The 20,902-nt window shown below is 42.3% G+C and overlaps 3 protein-coding genes across 3 annotated transcripts; all 3 read left to right on the top strand.

Moving 5' to 3' along the window:
• The first annotated feature begins 3,904 nt into the window (after nt 1-3,904).
• Nucleotides 3,905-7,495, top strand: rpusd1 (RNA pseudouridine synthase domain containing 1). The gene is made up of 6 exons (XM_079177999.1): nt 3,905-4,028; nt 4,875-5,098; nt 5,193-5,316; nt 5,443-5,545; nt 5,822-5,923; nt 6,565-7,495. The coding sequence occupies exons 2-6, from the start codon at nt 4,911-4,913 to the stop codon at nt 6,975-6,977; spliced, it is 930 nt and encodes a 309-aa protein (XP_079034125.1). The 5' UTR covers nt 3,905-4,028; nt 4,875-4,910; the 3' UTR covers nt 6,978-7,495.
• Nucleotides 7,496-8,458: 963 nt separating this feature from the next.
• Nucleotides 8,459-12,132, top strand: slc25a17 (solute carrier family 25 member 17). Its single transcript, XM_079177661.1, has 9 exons — nt 8,459-8,627; nt 8,712-8,772; nt 8,860-8,926; nt 9,105-9,256; nt 9,365-9,481; nt 9,686-9,834; nt 10,737-10,832; nt 10,978-11,063; nt 11,779-12,132. The coding sequence occupies exons 1-9, from the start codon at nt 8,571-8,573 to the stop codon at nt 11,930-11,932; spliced, it is 939 nt and encodes a 312-aa protein (XP_079033787.1). The 5' UTR covers nt 8,459-8,570; the 3' UTR covers nt 11,933-12,132.
• Nucleotides 12,133-13,143: 1,011 nt separating this feature from the next.
• On the top strand, nt 13,144-20,270 carry znf598 (zinc finger protein 598). Its single transcript, XM_079178044.1, has 12 exons — nt 13,144-13,444; nt 14,411-14,523; nt 15,385-15,514; nt 15,860-16,071; nt 16,171-16,388; nt 16,499-16,592; nt 16,947-17,266; nt 17,618-17,696; nt 17,790-18,682; nt 18,828-18,999; nt 19,109-19,256; nt 19,381-20,270. The coding sequence occupies exons 1-12, from the start codon at nt 13,271-13,273 to the stop codon at nt 19,753-19,755; spliced, it is 2,928 nt and encodes a 975-aa protein (XP_079034170.1). The 5' UTR covers nt 13,144-13,270; the 3' UTR covers nt 19,756-20,270.
• The last annotated feature ends 632 nt before the right edge of the window (nt 20,271-20,902 follow it).

Genomic DNA, 20,902 nt, shown 5'->3' with positions numbered 1-20,902 from the left:
CATACAAGATTACGCTCTAACCGTCCAAATATTGTCTTTTCAAATCATTAATAAACTCTGATGAGGTGACATGCATCTATACTTTAACATCGCTGTGTGCTTTGAAAGCAGCAGTTTTCTCAAGTCTTTGTGGAGCGTTTTGAAAGACTGTAACTGAACTGTGCATATTGTAGAAAGAGATGCATGCATGTCCTTTAATAATTTCATACAAGTCATTCATTAAAAATGAACAAAGTGTGCCCTTTCTGAACTTCTCTCATATACCAAGGACACAAGATGTGAATACGATTCTGCTTTGAGCATTATTTAAACATTTTAAGACGGTATCTGATAGAATACTGAGACGTATATCAAGGGATGAATTAAATCCCCTTAAAAAATAAGAAATATCATTATTGTGTTAAGTCTTTGGATATGATATTGTCATTGTTGCTGAACATATTGAACATTGAACTTGAAATCGTTGTGATCTAAGACTAACTGTAAATGTTGGCTTGTTGGGTGTTGCATGGTTTAGCAAGATTCTCTTCCTTTTTTACGACTTTATTGTAAAATTGAATGTGATTTAAAAAAAAAATTTAAAAAAAAGATACTGACGCAATATTCAGATGTCAATGGTTGCCGTATACTGCAGATACAGTATCTACAGGGATATTTTTAAAGGCACAGACAGCTGGAAACATGTGTCTGTGTTCAATGCCCAGCCTGTATCGATGAAGTGCTGCATCGTCAAATATTGGTGTCAAATCTAGTATCCTGTATCTTTTAATAAAGGCAATTCAAACCACCAGTGAGAGGTCTCGTTTGAGATATTCCTCCTGCATTGCACACAAAGCATTATAAGTGCTTTTTTCACATTTCTTACCACCTGTTACATGAGAAAATAGATTCCACTCTCATGTTTATAAGTTGAATATGCAGCCGGGAGAGATTTATACACACATGTTGTAGTATTTCTTCCACAAGGAGCCTCTCAATCACAAAGAAAACAAAAGCGGGGCGTTGATGATGTCGTTGAGTAGCGTGGGATCATAAACGAAACCTTTAATACATTTACAAAAGATGTTCTCTGGGACAACATTTGGGATAATGTTAGTACACAACTCAACAAAATATATAGCACAAGTATAGTAGATTTTAGACATTTTAATGTGGAAATGTTACATATTATACCTTTAACTAGTAAGTATGTTATAAATGTCCTTCATGACCATTTAAAATGCTTCATGGTGTAATTCATGGCACAATTCAAACAGGATCAAAACATTATATTTTCTTGCCATCGACTACCGTCCATACGTTCGTCCACAGGGAGGGGCCTATTAGAGAGGTTTCATTAGCTTTCTTAACCTCTTTTGGCATCAACAGCAATTCAAAACCACTGATAAAACTGCCAAAATATAATGCTTTGTCACATTCCTTTTGATTTTACGACATTCTTCGCCCCTATTTGTCCTTTATTGCCAACCAATCTCATGAAGAGAAGATGAAAATGCTGTCGCGTATGAGGATGGTTTTGCAAAGTGTGTTGGATTAAAGTTAGTTTTGCAGAACAATTTGACTGATCTGCTTCATGTTGTCATTTTGGCCAGTAAAAGCTACACTTAGAGCAGAACCTAAAGGGCAGCGTCTATCTCTGCTGTCTCACACTTGTCCTCTGATGAAGCTCTTTGTCCATTTGCCAGCGTCTCCATCTGTCCTACTCATCTGTGAGCCAGTCGTCTTTGCCAGCGGTGGTCACCGCGGTGGTTGTGTTGTTGCTGCGGAGCGCCTGCTCCAGCAGGGCTCGCTGGGCGGTAGCCGGCAGGTAGAGGAAGGCGTAGAGCAGTGCCAGAATCAGCAGAGCCACCAGCAGAGGGAGGCCCCAGTCCGATGTCATTATGGGCTCTTCACAGCGAGCCTGCAGAAAGGAATTATTCTGCATAGTGTGCAAACAGATCAGAACTCTAACGGTGAGGAAATAAATTACAGAAGGGCCAGAAGAGTTTGTCCACAGTTTGTAATTGTCACGCCAACACTCTTAAGATCAACTTAGATGGTGTTTTTCCTCCTGAAAATGGGAGAAAACACTGTGTCCAGACAGCAAACCTGTGGAGGAAACAGACCTGACACACAGCTGGTGTTGTAGTTTATCCAAAGAGGATAAATCCCAGATGGAGAAAGTCACCTTGGATGACATGGAGTCAGCTAAATCCAGAGCAATGCAACATCCAGGCAGCTTTTCATTCACAGAGCCCAAAACAAAAGATGAATCTGGCAATATTCAAAGAGAATAGTTGTGATTTTATAGTTAAAAGAGCAAAAGAATATCCAGTTTTGGATCAATTGAAAATAATAGATCCTTGTTGTGGAAAGAGGTCATCATGAATGTCAGTCAGCGACGCCTCTCTCCTCTTCGTCTTCTTCGTCCTCTGTTATCTGACTGAAAAGTTTGTCACATCCACTGAAATTACGTAGAGTCACGTGCATGTCTTTGTGTGTGTGTGTGTGTGTGTGTGTGTGTGTGTGTGTATGTGTGTGTGTGAGGTGCTTGCACGACCAGGTAAACATGCCAATCTGTCACTCAGCTCTCTAAGATGATTTGCTGTGGAATGTTACGTAACAATCACCAGAAACCCAACAATAGAGACACGACCCCACATTTGAATCATGTTCTTTAGTAACATCTTTCTCATTGAAACACACACACACACACACACACACACTCACAGAGCGGGAAGCAGATTGGGTAATGAAATTCCAATTCAATAATATTTCTTGATCTTCTTAGCTGAAAACTAATTTATACCTGCTGCAGTGTTGAGGGATTACTTAATAGAACTCTAACCTGCACTTTATTTGACCTTTGTTCCCAACAATCAGCACTTTGATAATACAGTAAAGCTCAGCTTTGAGCTACGAGGAGGTCACAGCATGGAGAAATGATAAGTTTGAAATATGCTGAAAATATGGATCCACGGCACAGAAGATGAAGGATGGAGTTATTTTTATCCTTTTTTTGTGCCTTGACTCAAAACTGCAAATATATCAATACTGCAGTACTTTCATCAGTGGGCCACAAGCTCAGTCACCATTGGTTCCTCCTTCAGCAATAGATAGTGACTCTACCCACTCTACTCAACTCTACCCAAACCCCCAAAAACCCGAAATATGCCTTGAATTTAAATGATGGATGATTGATCATTATTTATTTATAATTGAAAATGATAAAGATTTTTTTCAAATACGGTCCATGCTTTGCCAACATCATGTATTTATACTCACAAACCAAGTACCTACTAGCTTTTATTATCTTCTACACTTCATTATTATAAGGTCTAGGCACTGTGGTACAAAATACACAAATTAAATAGAAAACACCAGCATGTCATTATCTCAAACACAACAAGCTCACAACGCCGGATGGAGCGCGTCATCAGACCAGGGACCTCTGCCAGATAAAAGTGTGAAGGTGAGGTTCAGTTGAGGGATTATGGACGTCATGAATGATGTGAGAGTGACCTGTAACAATGCTCACTGAGACACTGACAGAGCAGAAGCAGACGAAACAAATGCAATAAACATCACATGTGTCAAGAAGATGGACCCCTACATGTCATGTTCAATAGCATTGATGTAAATCTAAAATGACATTTTCTGCTTTTCTGTATGTGATGTCAAACTAAGATAAACACAGTCAGTGGGTCTTTCTCACAGCAATCCAACTAAAACTAATGACATGAATGATTGCTCTGTCCATTGTCCCAATGAATCAGCATGCACAATACCAGGAGCCTGTGTCGCAATGAGATACAGGCAGAAATAATATCACAGCAACACCTGTGCTATTTTGCCAATAACATGTATAACAGTATAGTTTCCAGTAGATGGCGCTGTACACACTGGTTTCTGTTATCAGCCATAATAAACAAAGAAGAAGAAGAAACTTGTGGGGTTTTGTTTACATCGATGTTCATAGATAGATGTAGGCTTACTTTCGCTATGTCGACAAAAATACACCACATATTAGTCTTGTCTGGTTACTAGAGGTAAGTTGTGCAGACAGTCGCACTATTATGACGCTCACAAACCGCTAGCTTATTTTATATGGTGTTAGCATACAGCGGCTAGCAAACCAACCAACGGTTCTTAGCCGTTACAAGCTAACCAGCGCAGTATTTGCTGCTACTCAACCAACAATATGTCTTCCCGATTATTTAAACTGAGCTGGTGTCGCGAGAGTGTATTTGCTGTTTTTTTTTTATGGCGAAAGTCTGTTATTTATCAGATAGGAAGACTACGCAGTGAATAAGAGATGCTACTACCAGCTAGCTACCTGTTACTCTCACAGTTTAAAACATGTTTGTTTGTGTTATTTTGTTTCCATTTCATGACTGGCTGCCAAGTGTTGTGTTTAGAATCGCATCCACTGTCTGATTCCATTGGTTACACAACATTTATTCAAGTTCTTAAGTACAAATATACAAAGTACTCTTCTACTCTGCATGTCAGAATGGAACATTGTAGGTTTTACTCCACTGACAGGTATATTTGTTTGAACGTGTAGTTTATAGAATATGACACACTGTTACACAGTATTATATCCAACAGTATATAAAGTAATTTAAATTAGCTCCATATGGACCAACTACAAAGTGAAATGCTGCCAGAACATCAAGGCATCAGTAATAGTAATGCATTAATATATCAGTATGAAAGGAGTAATTCTCCATAATAAATACTTGAATTGCTGCAAGTGCATTTTGCTATTAGTACTTTTGCTTTTAATAGCTTTTAAGTTGTTGTATGTATACTCTAATCAACGGTTCTTAAGACTGCACTACTCCCTGATTCAGTCGTAATGGAAATAGGACGACAACACCTTTGTCCTGCAGGTCTGGATGAGTCGTGTGAGTTAAACGCTGCACACGATGACCACAGAGTCGGCCAGCCTGGAGAGCCTGCGAGTGCTGCACCAGAGCGATGACTACATCGTGGTGGACAAGCACTGGGACATCCGCATCGACAGCAAGATGTGGTACGAGAAGCACACCGTGCAGGCGCAACTCGGCCACCGCTTCCCTCAGCTGGCAGACCCGAGCACCTACTATGGATTCAGGTCAGAATCACACAAATGCTAAGTGCATCGGGTCACATGCAATACACTCATAAAGAGTGATAGTCTCATCATGTTTCTCTCTTTCCTCTAAAAGGTTCTGTCATCAGTTGGATTTCTCCACAAGTGGGGCTCTTTGTGTCGCCCTCAATAAGGCTGCTGCCGGCCGAGCTTACCGCTGCTTCAAGGACCGCACCGTCACCAAAGCCTACCTCGCCCTGGTATGACACAACACACAAACGCAGCTGAACACATGCACACAACAGAGCTGGTACCACATGTCAGTCTGTGTGTGACACCTTTTACTTGTGACTAAAAAGTAAGTACATAAAGGGTTTGATTCGCAGGTTCGTGGCTGGGTGGAGGAAGAGACACAAACCTTGGACTTCTCCATTGGCAAGAACTCCTCAGAGGGAAAAACACACATGATGTGTATCGAGGGAACAGAAGGTGTGTGTGTGTGTCTCTCTCTCTTTTAACATGTTTTACATTTTAAAATTCTGGACTGGAAACCTCAAATTGTGTTCAGCATGTTTTTGTCCACACAGTACACACAAAGTAAAAACAGACATAGAGTTAAAAACAAAATAGGTATTCACACACAGAGTTTAAAAGGTCTAATAGTGATTTAAATGAATTGTTGAATACTTTATGAAGCATGCTTGGGATGACTGAACTATTTACTTTTATTTTCTTGCTGATCTCTCCCCTTCCTTCTGTCGTCAGGTTGTGAGAACCCGAAGCCTTGCCAAACTGGGCTGACGGTGTTGGAGTACGGATTGTACGATGGAGACTCCGTCACCAAAGTGCTACTGCAGCCGCTCACTGGTAACAACACTCACTTCTTTTCATAGAAAGGAAATTACTATTTCTTCTTTACACCTTGTTTAGAAACAAATCTGAACAGTCTTCAACTTTGTTTCTCAGTTTGAAAATTGAAAAAGAAGACAAATGACCGTCAGACAACGGAATATATTTATATTTGATATTTACATAGTTAACATTATAAATATAGGAGGAAATAAAAGCACACACACGATGTTTACTTTGGAAAATGTATGTATTTGATTATTAGAGTAAAGAATTACGGTATCGTAGTTGTTAGTAGGTATTAAAGTGTAGATAAACTGAACCCATAAAGATCTCCCAACCTTCTAAGAAGGTGCATGTAACAGTCTGAAGGTTGTATTTTAGTATTGTGTGGTTATTTGATGATGGTCGCTGGTAAAGAATACAGTTGACTTCAGGTTAAACGGCCTCATCATACATTTCATGCAGCATCTTAAAGACCCTTCTGATTTCCTGCGGCGCCTCTCTGCTTGAGGCCCTGACTCGCAGTCTGCTGCGTTTATTTGTTTGTGTTTGAGATGTTTTTCGGCATTATTTCGAACTTGAGTACCTTGTGTGTTTCATGACTCTGCTGTGAAAAGTCTTTCTGGCTCCTCACCATCTCCCCCCCCCCCCCCCAGGCCGAACACACCAGTTAAGGGTCCACTGCAGCGCAATAGGCCACCCCATCGTCGGGGACTTCACCTACAGCTCTGGAACAGACGACGCCCCGTACCGCATGATGCTGCACGCACACCTCCTCCACATTCCCCTGGAACCTGAGCCCCTGCTGGTCTCCGCTGGAGACCCCTTTCTCCCCACGGCGGATCCCAAGTGGCTCCCGCAGCGCTCGTTACGGATTCTGCCGGCCACCGTGGAGGCCCTGCTGGAGCGCAGGTTGGAGGAGGACAGGAAGATCAAAGAGGAGAAGAGAGAGAGTGCGAGGAGGGAGGAGGAGAGGAGGAAAGGACGCCGGGGACAGAGGATTGAGGAGGAGAGTGAGGAACAGAGGAGGCAGTGTCGGGAGTGGCTGAGCGAATGGTCTGGGGACTGATGTATTGTTATGTATTTTAATTTATTTTAGCTGTTTACTAATGAAGGTGATGTTGAGCGTGCATGCTCCATCTCACTGACCCCCCGTTGCATTTAAGTGGCATACACAGAAGTCAACCCAGTACCTTAATTCCCTCACCAACGAGTCACAAACATGATTTTAGAGACGTGTGTGAGCATGTAAGCTGCTGCTTTCTTATGCAATTAACAACTGGGAGCTGCCCACTCAGTGATTCGGTAATTTGGTATATGGTCATGTGACTTAACTCTGAGCAGCAGCAATTGTTTTTGTCCTTGTCTAAATGCTCAAAACGTCATGTGTGTTGTCCCATTCACTGCATGGCTGTAACATACATGGAGTCCCATATAACAGCATTAAGCATACTACACTGTATGTTTCTGTGCATTTCTGTTCTCATTGTTTTACTGCTTTGAATCAACACAAAAAAGGTTTATGTCAAAGTAACAATAAATGTCTACAAATTAATCTTGTTTCAGTACAAATATGAAAAGCTAAATAAATGTTTGAACAAGAATTCAGTCGCGTCTTTACATCATTATGTTTTGACTGGATATCCTTTGGGTTAAAAACACAACTGCCTCCATGTGGTTTGTTGAGCTCTGAGGCCACGCACACACTTTCTGCTGCCATAAGGCTGCAACACCATACAGCTCATAATTATTCCAGGTGCATACCTGTGCAGTTTCAACCCTGCATTACAGGTTGATGTCCTCGTGTTCCTCTGCAGCATTTGAGACAACCACTGTGGTGCAGTTACAACCTGTTATCCAGTCACTGACGGCCACTTAGCCCACTGCAAATGCACGACGGTGTCTTTGCGATGTAATGTACCATATTACACCTCCTCATTGACTTCTAGATCACACCGGTCAATCCTGCACAGAAAGAAACAGAAGTGGGCATTTGTAAATGTTTCTTTGTAATAACAGTTCTTTTTTGTAAGGGCCTATAAAGGAAACAGCAGGCTATTGATTAAAATAAATGTATAAGAAGACAAAGGGGAAAAAAACTCTAAATATAACAGTGCAATACATGTATAAAGATGCAGGGTACTAGTATATTACAAACGATGAAAATAAAATGTACTTTATTACTGGGTTACTATAAACAATATTTGAAGTCAACAGTACCGATGATGGTGCTGCTCATCCATAAGTGTTTTTAGGGGGTGAAAGCGTTGATGCTCAGTAACTTGAGCACCATCCTCGTTAATAACACAGATACTGGTTAAATGCAGAAAGTCACAACATATTCTATGTGATAAGTACATTTATCTTCTGTTATCACATTGTTCCTGAATCCCTCCTTAGGTTGATCCTGCACATATTCCCTAAAAGGCTAAATATACAGGCAACGAAATATGTTGATGGGTGTAGAATGACGAGAACTACATTACCCATAATGCCCCTCCGTGTTAGGTAGACACGTGTCTACAAGTCAGCCACAAGGAAGTACGACATTAAAAACAGCGAGGGTCCAGCTGCTGCTCTGTTTTGGTAGCTGGAGTTTTAAAAAGTGGACACTGTGTTTATTTTAGACGAAGCATAAAATAAACGAGTGACTTCGATAAAAATGAGCTTCGCGGTGTTATCGTATGAGGCTTTGGTTCATGCTGTATCAGGAGCGATGGTAAGTTAGCTTCACTTTCACTATTGATATTAAACAAACATGCACCATGTCTCCTCCCTGAGAACTGATTTTAGTCTGTTTTAGGGCAGCGTGACTGCCATGACAGTGTTCTTCCCTCTTGATACCGCCAGACTGAGGCTACAAGGTAAACAAGTGGTGCATTCTTATTTACAGTTATTACAGTTATCAGTATGTCATTATTAAAAACAAGTTGTGTTTTCTTTGTGTTCAGTGGATGAGCATAGGAAAGCCAAATCATCTCCAGCCATTCTGGCAGAAATTATCAAAGAGGAAGGACTGTGAGTACATTCTTGATTCTACGTCTTAGCTTTATCACCTAATTTTATGTCATTACAGGAACACACACATCACAAGCGCCTCACACATTTCCATCCGAACTGGAAAAGATTTGTGCACAACAGTTTGTCGTTGGAAGGGCTCTAAGTTGTTCCTGTGTTTGCTGTTCCCCTCCTGCAGATCGGCTCTGTACAGAGGCTGGTTCCCGGTCATCTGCAGCCTGTGCTGCTCCAACTTTGTGTACTTCTACTGCTTCCACAGCCTGAAAGCTAGCTGCCTGAAGGGAAAGCAGTCGACACCCAGCACTGACTTACTCATAGGCGTTGCAGCAGGTGAGAGGGTCGTGTTTATCATAAAAGCCTTGTTTTAGTGACTCAGGACAAGAAAGTCCATTCAGTCTCCGGGTTGAGTTGATTTTCCGTCTGCCTTCTTGTCTCCAGGTGTTGTAAACGTACTGCTCACCACTCCTTTGTGGGTGGTCAACACCAGGCTGAAGCTTCAGGGTTCCAAGTTTCGCAATGCAGATATACGGCCCACCAACTACTCTGGCATTCTGGGTAAATGGTCCATTTTGTTTTTTTGGGTTGTCTGTTCGTCCGGTCCATTTTTGGGAACGTGGTCTCTCAGGAACGCCTGGAGGGAATTTCTTCAAATTTAGAAAAATGACTATTTCCTGGTCTGTCATGTGACGCCATGGGGCCCCATCGATCTACATTTGTTGTTTTTCATTAATGTCTGATTTGCTCTTTTGTTTTTGGCAGATGCGTTTGCTCAGATCGTCCGGGATGAGGGCGTGGGAGCACTGTGGAACGGGACCTTCCCGTCCCTGCTGCTGGTGCTGAACCCGGCCATCCAGTTCATGATTTACGAAGGCCTGAAGAGGCAGCTGAGGAGAGGAGTTCCCAGGGAGGTGAGGGATCAGGAGAACACAGACAGTAGAAGGAGATCAGTGCTGAAATCAGAGCAGTATTTTAGAAAGTACTAATGCAGGGAGACAATATACAAGGAACAAAGTTTGACTATTTAAGTTGAAAATTACAATATTATGTTTTTATTATTCATCATCATTTTTACAAGAGATCTTGACATTTTTGCGATGGTCAATAAATTATTTAAATTTACATTGTGATTTTAAACAGATGCCAATATAGTATTGATATAAAGATAAAACTTATATAACTTAACTATAAAGAATATAACTTTCTTGCTCATGGACTTTAACATAAACATTTCTGGCAGTGATGCCTCAAATGTGAAGTGAAAAATGTCATATAGATATCATGAGAGAGCAAAAATACACTGCCACTGAATACCCTAAATATAATTATTAATATTATATACTGTTATAATGATAATACAGTAGTGTTGCAGGTAAAAATAAGTGCAACATCATGATAATAAAATACATGAAAAACACACATATAACGTAATAAATGTAATAAACCAACAAGAGGAGGGAAGTTACTTCAGCTCATCCCATCATCTGGATGGGTAAACACGGGATATGCAGTAATTCTCTTCACATGATTTTTGTGTGACTTAAGAAGAGAGAGACTAGTGAAGCAGATACTTTAGTGTGTTTTCACACGTTGACATCTTGGTTGTCCCCCGGAGTGAAGGTGGATAAATGTTTTAGTTCAGGATAACGTGATGCTCACGATGAAGGAGGGATGAGTGTCACTTATTCACCAGTTAGTGCAGACATTTGAATCCTGTAAACCCTCAAGAGAAGCAAACTCCTCAGACCTTCAGGCTTCCACTGTTCTTCTCATAATTAATTTTCACAAAGGTTTTCTTCTTTTCTCCTTCCAGCTGTCATCTGTTGAGTTTTTCATCATCGGCGCCATTGCCAAAGCGGTTGCCACCATTGTTACGTACCCGCTGCAGACCATACAGTCCATCCTCAGGGTAGGTTTTTTAAATGTGTATTTAAAGCCCTCCTCACAGATTTGTCTCATTTTTATACAAATAAAAGCCTTTATGCTGTCAGAATGAATTATATGCTTTAATCACACACACAAGGTTTTCTTTTCTTCTTTTTAAATCACTACAGTTTGGTCAGTTCAGCGAGTCAAAGGACAAGTCAAAACTACTGTCCAGCATACGGACTATCAAGTGTCTATTGGTCAACAGAGTCAGGTGAGTGCACACACACACACACACACACACACACACACACAGATTACACTTTAAGGTTGTAATTTGAATTTTGTCCACACTTAAGTTCCTGTATTTAGATACCGTGCTGCATAATGCAATGATGAAGAATACATTTGACTTGTAGCAGTTCAATTGGGAGTAATTTGCTATAAAAAGTTGTTTTTAAATGTAAACTTGCAGTCCAAATCTGGTTTGGACATATCCAGATTACAATTTGCTTTGATGCAATCTGGGTGACAATTACCAAATTAAACTATTAATTTTTAACGATTCATAGCTGTGCATATCGCTCAATTCCAAACCTTTAAATCATTTAAAATGACATGTTTTGTCAGCATGACTTTATATTTCCACTAAGAACTAGAGAGCACATTGCCTTCATTCATCTGCTTTACAACTTGCTGTTATGTTCTTTATTTGACTTCATGTGCATCATATGTAAATACATTACGCATATGTTGTTACCACATAAAACATTGCAGATGAGTAAACAATGCTTCAGATTTGCCTGCAGTCTGAACATTGTCTTTTGAATCTTCTGTCAACTATTAAAACCATAATAATGCAGCTCTCTGTCTGTGGCTTTTGTGTGTGCAGACAGATCGTTAAATTAGTAAATGTTAAGAGGACTTCCCATCAGATAGAGATAATTAACATCTTTGTTTGTTTTTTTAACCCTGGTTTCCATCCATAGGAAGTATGGCATGTTGGGTCTGTTTAAAGGCCTGGAGGCCAAGCTGCTGCAGACGGTGCTGACTGCTGCACTCATGTTCCTTCTCTATGAGAATATTGCCAGCTGCACCTTCAGAGTCATGGGACTGAGCAGCAAGCACCACAAGAGACGCTAGCTACAGCTTCACAACCGTGAACGTTTGACCACATTAAAGCACCGACTGACTGTAGTGATCACTGCTCACGGAGCACCTGATGGGACTTTAACTTCCTGGAAATCTCGCACTTTCTTGTGAAACCAAGTTTTTAACATTTCTGTAAATCTTTAATGGTAACCTCATCCTCATCCTACATATACTCGAACCAATAAAACATTACAAAAGTAAACATCTCCCTCTAATTATTCTGATTTTGTTTGAAAAGTTGGTAAGATATGAAAATAGGACGTACGGAATAAATAAATGTTTTATTAAAATGACAATGACTGCAACTTTAAACAGTGAAATGCATAGTGAAACAAGCCAGATTAAAATTAATGACATGATACTTAAAGAAGTTTACATAAAGAAGGTTAAAGATAGTGAAACACGGTCGTGCTCTTGACAGAATTGGTGTCATTTTGAGAATAATGGACAGATACAAGCAACTTAAGAAAAGTCACGAAAAGTCACCGAAACTTGATAATGGTGTCACATTTTATGTTGACCGAGTTTATATTGCATATACTTTGGACATGTGTTTAAAATATATTTATTCATCTATTTAAAATTATTTCATCTATTATATTTGAATCTCCCCCTCTCACTTTACTTATTCATTTATTCTCCATTAATACATTTTATTACGAGGTTTTCCATTAGTGTTGTTGTTATTCCTTGTTTATTAAAACAAGGAAAAACAACTATCATCATCTATCTACATAGTCTGTACATAGATGTGCATATGTATGTGTAGGGATTTGTAAGTTCTGTAAAATGACAATACAATAGTGAAATGAAGCAATACAAAAAATAACAACTTAATTTAATTTAAAGCGGTCAGGATTGAATCCCAAAAAAACACCATGGCTTTTGGAAAGAAAAATCTAATTATAAATGCTTTAAATGTTCTATTCTCCTATTCTTAACATATTTGCAACTTGCATTATTAAAATCCAGAAATGTACAAGTGTATATTTAATTTCTCTGACTTTGCGAATTATTAACAAAGTACAAAGTACAGGACCTCGTATCAGCATCATCTATTACCGATCTGCTGTCTTGCGCACACCTTTGGGACGCACGTGGAGCCGTCGTGCTGTCCTGCGCAGACGGACACGCATGTGACAGGTCTAAGCAGCTATCACACCGGAAGGAAGCTCGTCCATCCTCTTACTATACAGATCGGAGGCACCACAGATTACGTGACGGCCGTAGCTCAGGCTTTTCATTACGTAAGCGCTCCAGCTGCTCTCCATTGCACTCCCTAATAACAAAATATCACTGAAGTTGACTCGTGCCTTTTTTACAACCACCATGGCTCCAACAACCACTAAAGACACAGAGAAGCACTGCGTCCTGTGCTGCCAAGAAGTCGACATCTTCGCCCTGGGAAAATGCGACCACCCGGTCTGTTACCGCTGCTCCACCAAAATGAGGGTGCTGTGCGACCAGAAGTACTGCGCCGTCTGCCGTGAAGAGCTCGACAAGGTGCGCGTTGCTCCGCCACTGTGCCTCGGGGATGTGCCGCCTGGGTGCTAAGTAGGCCGCAATGTTCTTGCAGTTTTATTGTAGGAAAAAAAAAAAAAAAAAGCAGGATTTTGTTTGATAACATCGTAGCTGGTTTCATAATAAATGAAATGCTCTTAAATAGCGACCAGCGTTGTCTAACGTAACGTTACTTTCTACCTCGCTGTCATTAGCCTAGCTAAGGTAGCTCACGCTAGCATTAGCACGTTCATCGGTGCAGGTTAGCTAACGTAGTTAGTTCCACCTTGACTCAAATAGCTAACAGGTTGACAGTGTGCTAGTCCAACCGGGTTTATCTTGTGATTCAGTGAACTGTCATGTCAACTGTCACCTCTCAAACAAACCGACGGTTCAGCGGTGCTGGCTAGGTTGCTAGTTGTTAATTTAGCTAAATGCTAAACCTTATTCAAGGTAATTAGCGTCTGTGTGCTAATCACCTTCTTCAAGAGGAACTCGTTCCCTTTAAATAAAGAAAACAAAGGTAACGTGAGCTGAGTAGATTGTATTCATCTCTGCCAGCGTCATACGTAACGCTTACAATAAGGGCCTAACCCTACCACTCCCTCAACAAGTTACCTTTATTGGAGCAGTCAATTGTGTAATTTTCATTCACAAAGACGATGACAGATGGTTGTTGAAATTGTCAAAATGTTTTCAGGTTTCAAGTATATATAGATATAGATACAACCTGCTCTACTGGTCATACATTGACTGCTTTCCCATACTTCCATAGGATACATTACATAAGGCCTTTGACATGAGTACATTTTAAGTACTTGACTCTTTACTTACAAAGTACTATTAAAGTAAAACCTGCCTCAGTATAAACGTCGTTTTTTCAACAGTGCAATACAGCCTCGATATCCCTTCACTTTCCTCAAGGAGTGTGTGTTGAATTAGTAGTTCTGACTGTCATGTTGTACTCAGGTGGTGTTTGTGAAGAACCTGGAGGCCTTCTCGTCTCTGCCCTACCAGCAGTTCCCCTGTGAGAAGACTCATGATATCTATTTCTGTAACGAGAAGATCTACGCCCAGTACAGGTACTGCACTGCTCTGTTCTCATTAGTTAGTTATGATTGTGTTTATTTTTAAGTCTGCAATCATGTTGACTGTGCAGGCGAGGCGACTACGATCAGTGGGGACTCCACCAGTTTAAATGCTGGTAACATTTAACATCCGTGTCACTCTCTGCTTGGGGAGAATTGAAACTGAAACCCACTTTCACTGAATAGAAACTGTCAGTGTAAATAAAAAAACATCCAGGCACTGAATAAACACGGAAGAATGTCAATAAAAAACGCATCATAACAGAACAAAAACCCACAATAACATTTTAAATGTATGGTCAAAATTATTATTTTTTGGATCCCTGGTTTTATTTTTCAGTGGCAATACAACTTTTTTTAAATACAAATGTGACTATGTTTACTTTTTCAGTGCAGGATTTCTTTTCAATGGCAGAAAGGACTTCTTGTCATCTCAGCATGCAGTAGCCTGATGAATTAATCGTTGTAGAAAGATATAGTATATAAATAGTGTGACTCAAAGTAGCCAGGTGAAATAAGAAAATCCTTTCATGTTGTCTGGATAGAACCATGCTGTGTCCTGAAGTTTTTACTACCGCTGCATCTGTCTCTCTCATATAAAAGCTTAATTGTTAGGGTAAAGTTTGTGTGTGTATGTAGACCACAAGTGTGCATCGGGTCTACATACCCAACTAAAATGAAAGAAAAATATTTCTTCTTGTGTGATCACTCCTTTTCTTATGTAATTTACTTTATTGAGTAATTTCTCTGTGTTACCAGGAGCTCATTTTCTTTGTTTGTGTGCTTCAACTTGACACTGATGGAATTCTGTGTGTGTGTGTTTGTGTGTGTGTTTGTGTGTGTGTGTTGTATCAGGCATTTGCTGTTGCCAGAGTGCCTCTGCTGTTCAGAACCAAAGGTCTTCTCAAAGTACGAGGAGCTGGAGTATCACATGAGGAAGCAGCACGAGCTCTTCTGTTGCAAGCTCTGCACAAAGCATCTCAAGGTAAACTCACACCCCCAACCAGCTGATGCAGGGGCTAAACTTTTATCAGTGATCAGAATTGATGCACTAAGAAGGTGCAATTCAACTTTGCACTGGATTAAGAGATATCTAGAGGGCAGAGAACAAACGGTGGATTTAAATGGAGCCATGTCTTATAACCACGTTAAAACGTGGGGTCCCACATGGTAGCATTTTAAGTCCGATTGCTGTTAACTCATTTAGGTATAAATTCAGCTATTTGCCTACATCCACTGGAGCACTGGCTCATAAATACATAATATATTAACATTTTGATGTCATGTTATGTCTTAACTTGTCCCTTTTAAACTTCATTTCTGCCACCAGATCTTCTCCCATGAGCGTAAATGGTACAACCGTAAGGAACTGGCTCGTCACCGAGCACATGGAGATCCAGACGACACCAGTCACAGAGGACACCCGCTCTGCAAGTTCTGCGACGACCGCTACCTTGACAATGACGAGCTGCTCAAGCACTTGCGCAGGGACCACTACTTCTGCCATTTCTGTGACGCAGATGGTTCCCAGGAATATTACAGGTGTGTTAACAGTTGTTTCTCACACACTGAGAAACCCAGTTTGGCTCTGTAGTTTGAGGCAGTTGTTTGAATTGTGTTTTTAACCCCTGCTGTCAACAGTGATTACCCGTACCTGAGCGAGCACTTCAAAGATAGTCACTATCTGTGTGAGGAGGGCCGCTGTGCCACAGAACAGTTCACCCATGCATTCCGCTCTGAGATCGACTACAAGGCCCACAAAGCTGCAGCACACAGCAAGAACCGAGCAGAGGCCCGACAGAACCGCCACATCGACGTGCAGTTTAACTACACCTCCAGACCGACCAGGAGAAACGAAGGTCGGTGAACTTGTTATTGCTCTGTGTTTGAGACTGGCCTCATCTTTATGTTTAGAAGGTAACGTAACTAGCTTGAAGGCAGTGAATGTGAAATGCGTGCTTGTCCTCAGGTATCATGACAAGTGAGGACTACGAGGAGATGCGTCAGACACGAGGAGGAAGAGGAAGGACTCACGGGGGACAGAAGAGCTGGAGGTATTCCAGGTGAGTCTAAATTAGCAATGCTGCATTGATTGGATGGAGGTTTATGACTTTGTATCACAAGTAAGCACCGACAGCATCCAGAAACTCTGTAGGACAGACAAAGATGTGGATGCTATCTTGCCATTTGTGTGTGTGGGTGGGTGTCTGACAGACATTCCTTTCTGTGTCATTTCAGTATTGAAATGTAGCACACAGTCTCTGAAGGCCTCACCAGTGCTTTAAAGTGTTACTGTTCAAACCATATATGTTTTAGTAGCTGTTACAGTCGAATTCCAATCTGTTCTCGGTCACTTTTGTAACGTATCGGTGTCTTGTTGCATTAGTGTGTATGTGAATGTGTGCTTGTCCACGCAGAGAGGAAGAGGACAGGGAGGTGGCAGCTGCTATGAGGGCATCCTTGGCACAGTGTAGGCAGGAGGAGAGAGGAGCCATGCAGGAGAGGAGCGCTCCCAAACACTGCAGGGAGGAGAGAGGAGCCATGCAGGAGAGGAGCGCTCCCAAACACTGCAGGGAGGAGAGAGGAGCCATGCAGGAGAGGAGCGCTCCCAAACACTTAAGAGAGGAGAGAGGAGCCATGCAGGAGAGGAGCGCTCCCAAACACTTAAGAGAGGAGAGGACCGAGAGAGCAGAACCAGAAGACCCCAAACACAGGGCCGGACACATCAAACCTCCAGGTGAAAAAGAAACGTATTTAAAAGTATATAACCAGTTAATGTGTTTTCTGGGTTCACCATTTGGTTTAGTTGCACAGCTGTCCCCCAAATAGTCTTATTCTTAGAAATAAAACAGACGATCCCATTCAAATCAATGTAGCAGGACGGTCAGAGCGACGGCCATTATTATTATGTGTGGTAGCGAGCTGCCTTCCGTGTAAACTAAACCCAGTCGCGGACTCACTGAGGTGAGGGTTAGTAGTGGAGTTATTCTCCTTGCAGTGTATTTTATTTATATGGTCTTGTTGCATCATGGGATTGCAGTAAGAGATCCTCTGTCACTGTGCTGACGTGTTTTGTTCTCTTTAACAGTAAGAACAATGAAGAGCTCTAATCCAGGGGATGAAGAAGATGACTTCCCAGCTTTAGGAGCCACAGCTGCCCCACCCATGTAACGTTTTACTTTAAACACTACAAACTGAAATCCCCCACTCACACCAAAGTGTGCTGAAATGTTACCTTTCTGTTGTTGTGTACCCTGCAGCTGTGTGAAGTCAGCTCCTGCGGTGGTACCAGCAGCCCATGCAGCTTTGAAGGAAGACGACTTCCCCAGCCTCTCAGCTGTAGCCGTCTCATCCCCCATGACCCCGGCTTACTCTGCACAACCTAAGAAGAATTCCTCTTTCCAGGAGGAGGATTTCCCCGCGCTCGTGTCCAAAATCCGGCCCCTCAAACATGCAGCTGGCACCAACTCTGCTTGGTCCAACCACACCGCTGTAGCTAAACCCCACACTCAGCCTCCTCCGTCCTCCAGACCTTCCCCTCCTCTCCCGTCTATGTCCTCTGGCCCTCAGCTCCTCTCCTCCTCCAACGCTTCATCTTTGCGGAGGAAAAAGAAGTTGGGGGAGAATGAAACGACGACATCTACCCGGTCTCCTCCTCCTGCTGCTGCTGCTGCTGCTGATGACGATAAGGGAGGGTTGACGCAGCAGGAGTTCCGCTCAGTGCCCACCATGTTGGACATCTCCTCTCTGCTCACCGTCAAAGGAGGCAACAGCAAACCCCCCACCGTGACCTCCAACCCTCCAAACCCGACCCCCATTCCTGATCCTTTTACCTCTAAAGCCAGCAAGAAGAAAAAACAGCAGAAGAACACGGCTGTTCCCTCCACGTCTGTGTCTTCGGGGACGACACAAACTGTTAATACGATCTCAGTGGAGACGGCAGCACAAAAGGAGAACGTCCCCGAGAAGAGTTGGAACAAACCCCCCTCCAGTGCCGTGACAGCGGCTCTGATGAGCGTATTGGCTAATGGCCACCCTGACAAGTCACCACCCGTCAGTAAGCAGCCAGTCGCGATAACGCCCAAGGCCGACCCCCCTCTTGAACAGGAGGAGGAGGACTTCCCTGCTCTCATGACCAAGAACCCACCACCAGGTACGTAATATTCATCTAATGTCTTGTAACATTTTCTTTTCTCCGCTTATATTTTTTTTGTTACTATGACGTATCACCTTTCACATGAACGTTGAGGCCAGTTGTTGTGCTAGAACTAGTAGTTCACACTGTGTTTTTCCCTCAGGCTTCAAGTCCTCTTTCCCGCTGAAGGCCTCCGCTCCGGCCCCGGCCCCGGCCTCCGTCATGCCTCCACCTCCGCCCGGACTTGGAATCTCCCCGCCTAAACCTCCTCCAGGATTCACTGGGATCCCCCTCAACAGCAATGTGGTGGAGCCCGCTCCGCCTGCAGTCAACCCGTGAGACAATCTCCCTTTTTAATACGCGCTCTCCTTTTTGGTTTGTCCGTGTTTGTGCCTCACAAAGCCAACACTGACTTCATTTATTTGTATTATTATTCTGTCCCAGGCCCCCCAAGGTGTGGAGCAGTGGTTACCTGGTGCCAGACGACTTCAATCAGAGGAACCTGGAGCTGATCCAGTCCATTAGACTGTACCTCCACAACGATGAGTCAAAGTTCAACCAGTTCAAAAACTACTCTGCACAATTCAGACAGGTACTCGTCAACAACAGACAACTTTGCAGCACTCAGTTATTAATAAATAGCACAGTCCTGAAGCCCCAAGTAAATGGTGACGTGTTGAAAGCTTCCTCATCCTCCTCCTCTTCTTCGTTCCCAGAGTGTGATATCAGCGGTCCAGTACCACAGCAGCTGTAAGGACCTGCTCGGAGAAGACTTTAACCGCATCTTCAACGAGCTGCTGGTGCTCCTGCCGGACACCGGCAAGCAGCAGGAGCTCCTGACGGCCCACGGAGACTGCAGGGCGCTGGAGAAGCAGTCGGGCGCCGGAGGAGGAAAGAAGAACAAGAACAAGAAGAACGCCTGGCAGATTCCGACCACGATGGCCAACGCAGCCGCTGAGCTGGACTGCCAGGTGTGTCCCACTTGCAGACAGGTACTTGCCCCTAAAGACTTCAACTCCCACAAGACCCTGCACAACCGGGATAGTGAGGAGTTCCCTTCCCTGCAGTCAATTAGCCGTATCATCAGCTAGCCCTTCGTTTTGTTTTTTTCTCTACTCCTAATGCCATTGTGGGGTAATAGTTCAGTTGCCCCCTGCAGCAGCCAGTGTGGAAAACAGCAGCCACGTCCCAGCGGAGTTTGGAGCTCGTAGCTCATAATGATTTGGAATTTTAAGAAAAAAAAGATGGCTTATGTTGTTTTTACTTTCCATGGGGATCATGTTGATAGGCTTGTACTCCGTCTCAACTCTACTTCTTGCATCCTTTGAGGACGTCTCCAGCTGGCTCTGGCTCTGGCAACACAGGTGTAACCGGACCTGTCGATTTTATTTAAAGAAAGAGGAGAGACGAGCCGAGGCTTTACTTGAACGCTTTGCTCTCTTGAAATTGTATTGATCTACATTTTTTTACCTCGCTTTGTGTTTTCACTCAAGTACAATGATGGCAAAATGTATTTTGTTAACATCAAAGCTGATGAAGTATGTATGATTCCCCAGAGGGGCTGCTTGCTCAAATAACTAAATAAACACAAACATGATCGGTTCAACTACAGAGCACCATATTTATTTAAGTGTAGCGGTTTAATTGTCCAATCGCTTCATGAACGACCTGATGAGAGAGTGAGTGACAGGAAGCTGCTTCAGGAGCTGGAACACATTCTGGATCAGTTTTTAATGTAGTACATCATTTTCTTTTATTCCGTTTACATCACTCACCAATGTGACGCCAATAAAACAAAACCTCGTCATTCCCCGACACGCTCTCCGCTCCGCCTCCTTTTAAATTCAAGCTTTGACAAACTGAGAATGTGTTCTCTGTTAGTTGGAGGGCAGTCGGTTACATCGAGTACAGTTCATCTCTCTCAGGACCGTGTATATGAATGTGTATATGAGGGAAAGCAGACATACAGTCTGTTACTTTAACGTTCTGTCATGGTACCATAACATGTGGAACGTTTTTCTTTCCATTCAAGCCTTTAATAGTTCTCTTGAACTTGGTCATTTCTGAAGTTTTTTTTCTGATCTGGACTGTTATACCTTAAATATTCTTTGGCTAATAACTTGGATTATGACTGTCCACAAATAACTGTAATGCATTCATTTATTTTAAGTGACCATCCCAATTCTAGTTGTTTAACATTTCATATAATTTAAAGAGAAAATACGCAGATTTTCAACC

Source organism: Pholis gunnellus (assembly GCF_910591455.1).
Source record: "Pholis gunnellus genome assembly, chromosome: 17".
Classification (NCBI taxonomy): domain Eukaryota; kingdom Metazoa; phylum Chordata; class Actinopteri; order Perciformes; family Pholidae; genus Pholis; species Pholis gunnellus.
Note: the sequence above shows the minus strand (reverse complement) of the source record. Positions and strands in the feature narration are given on the sequence as shown.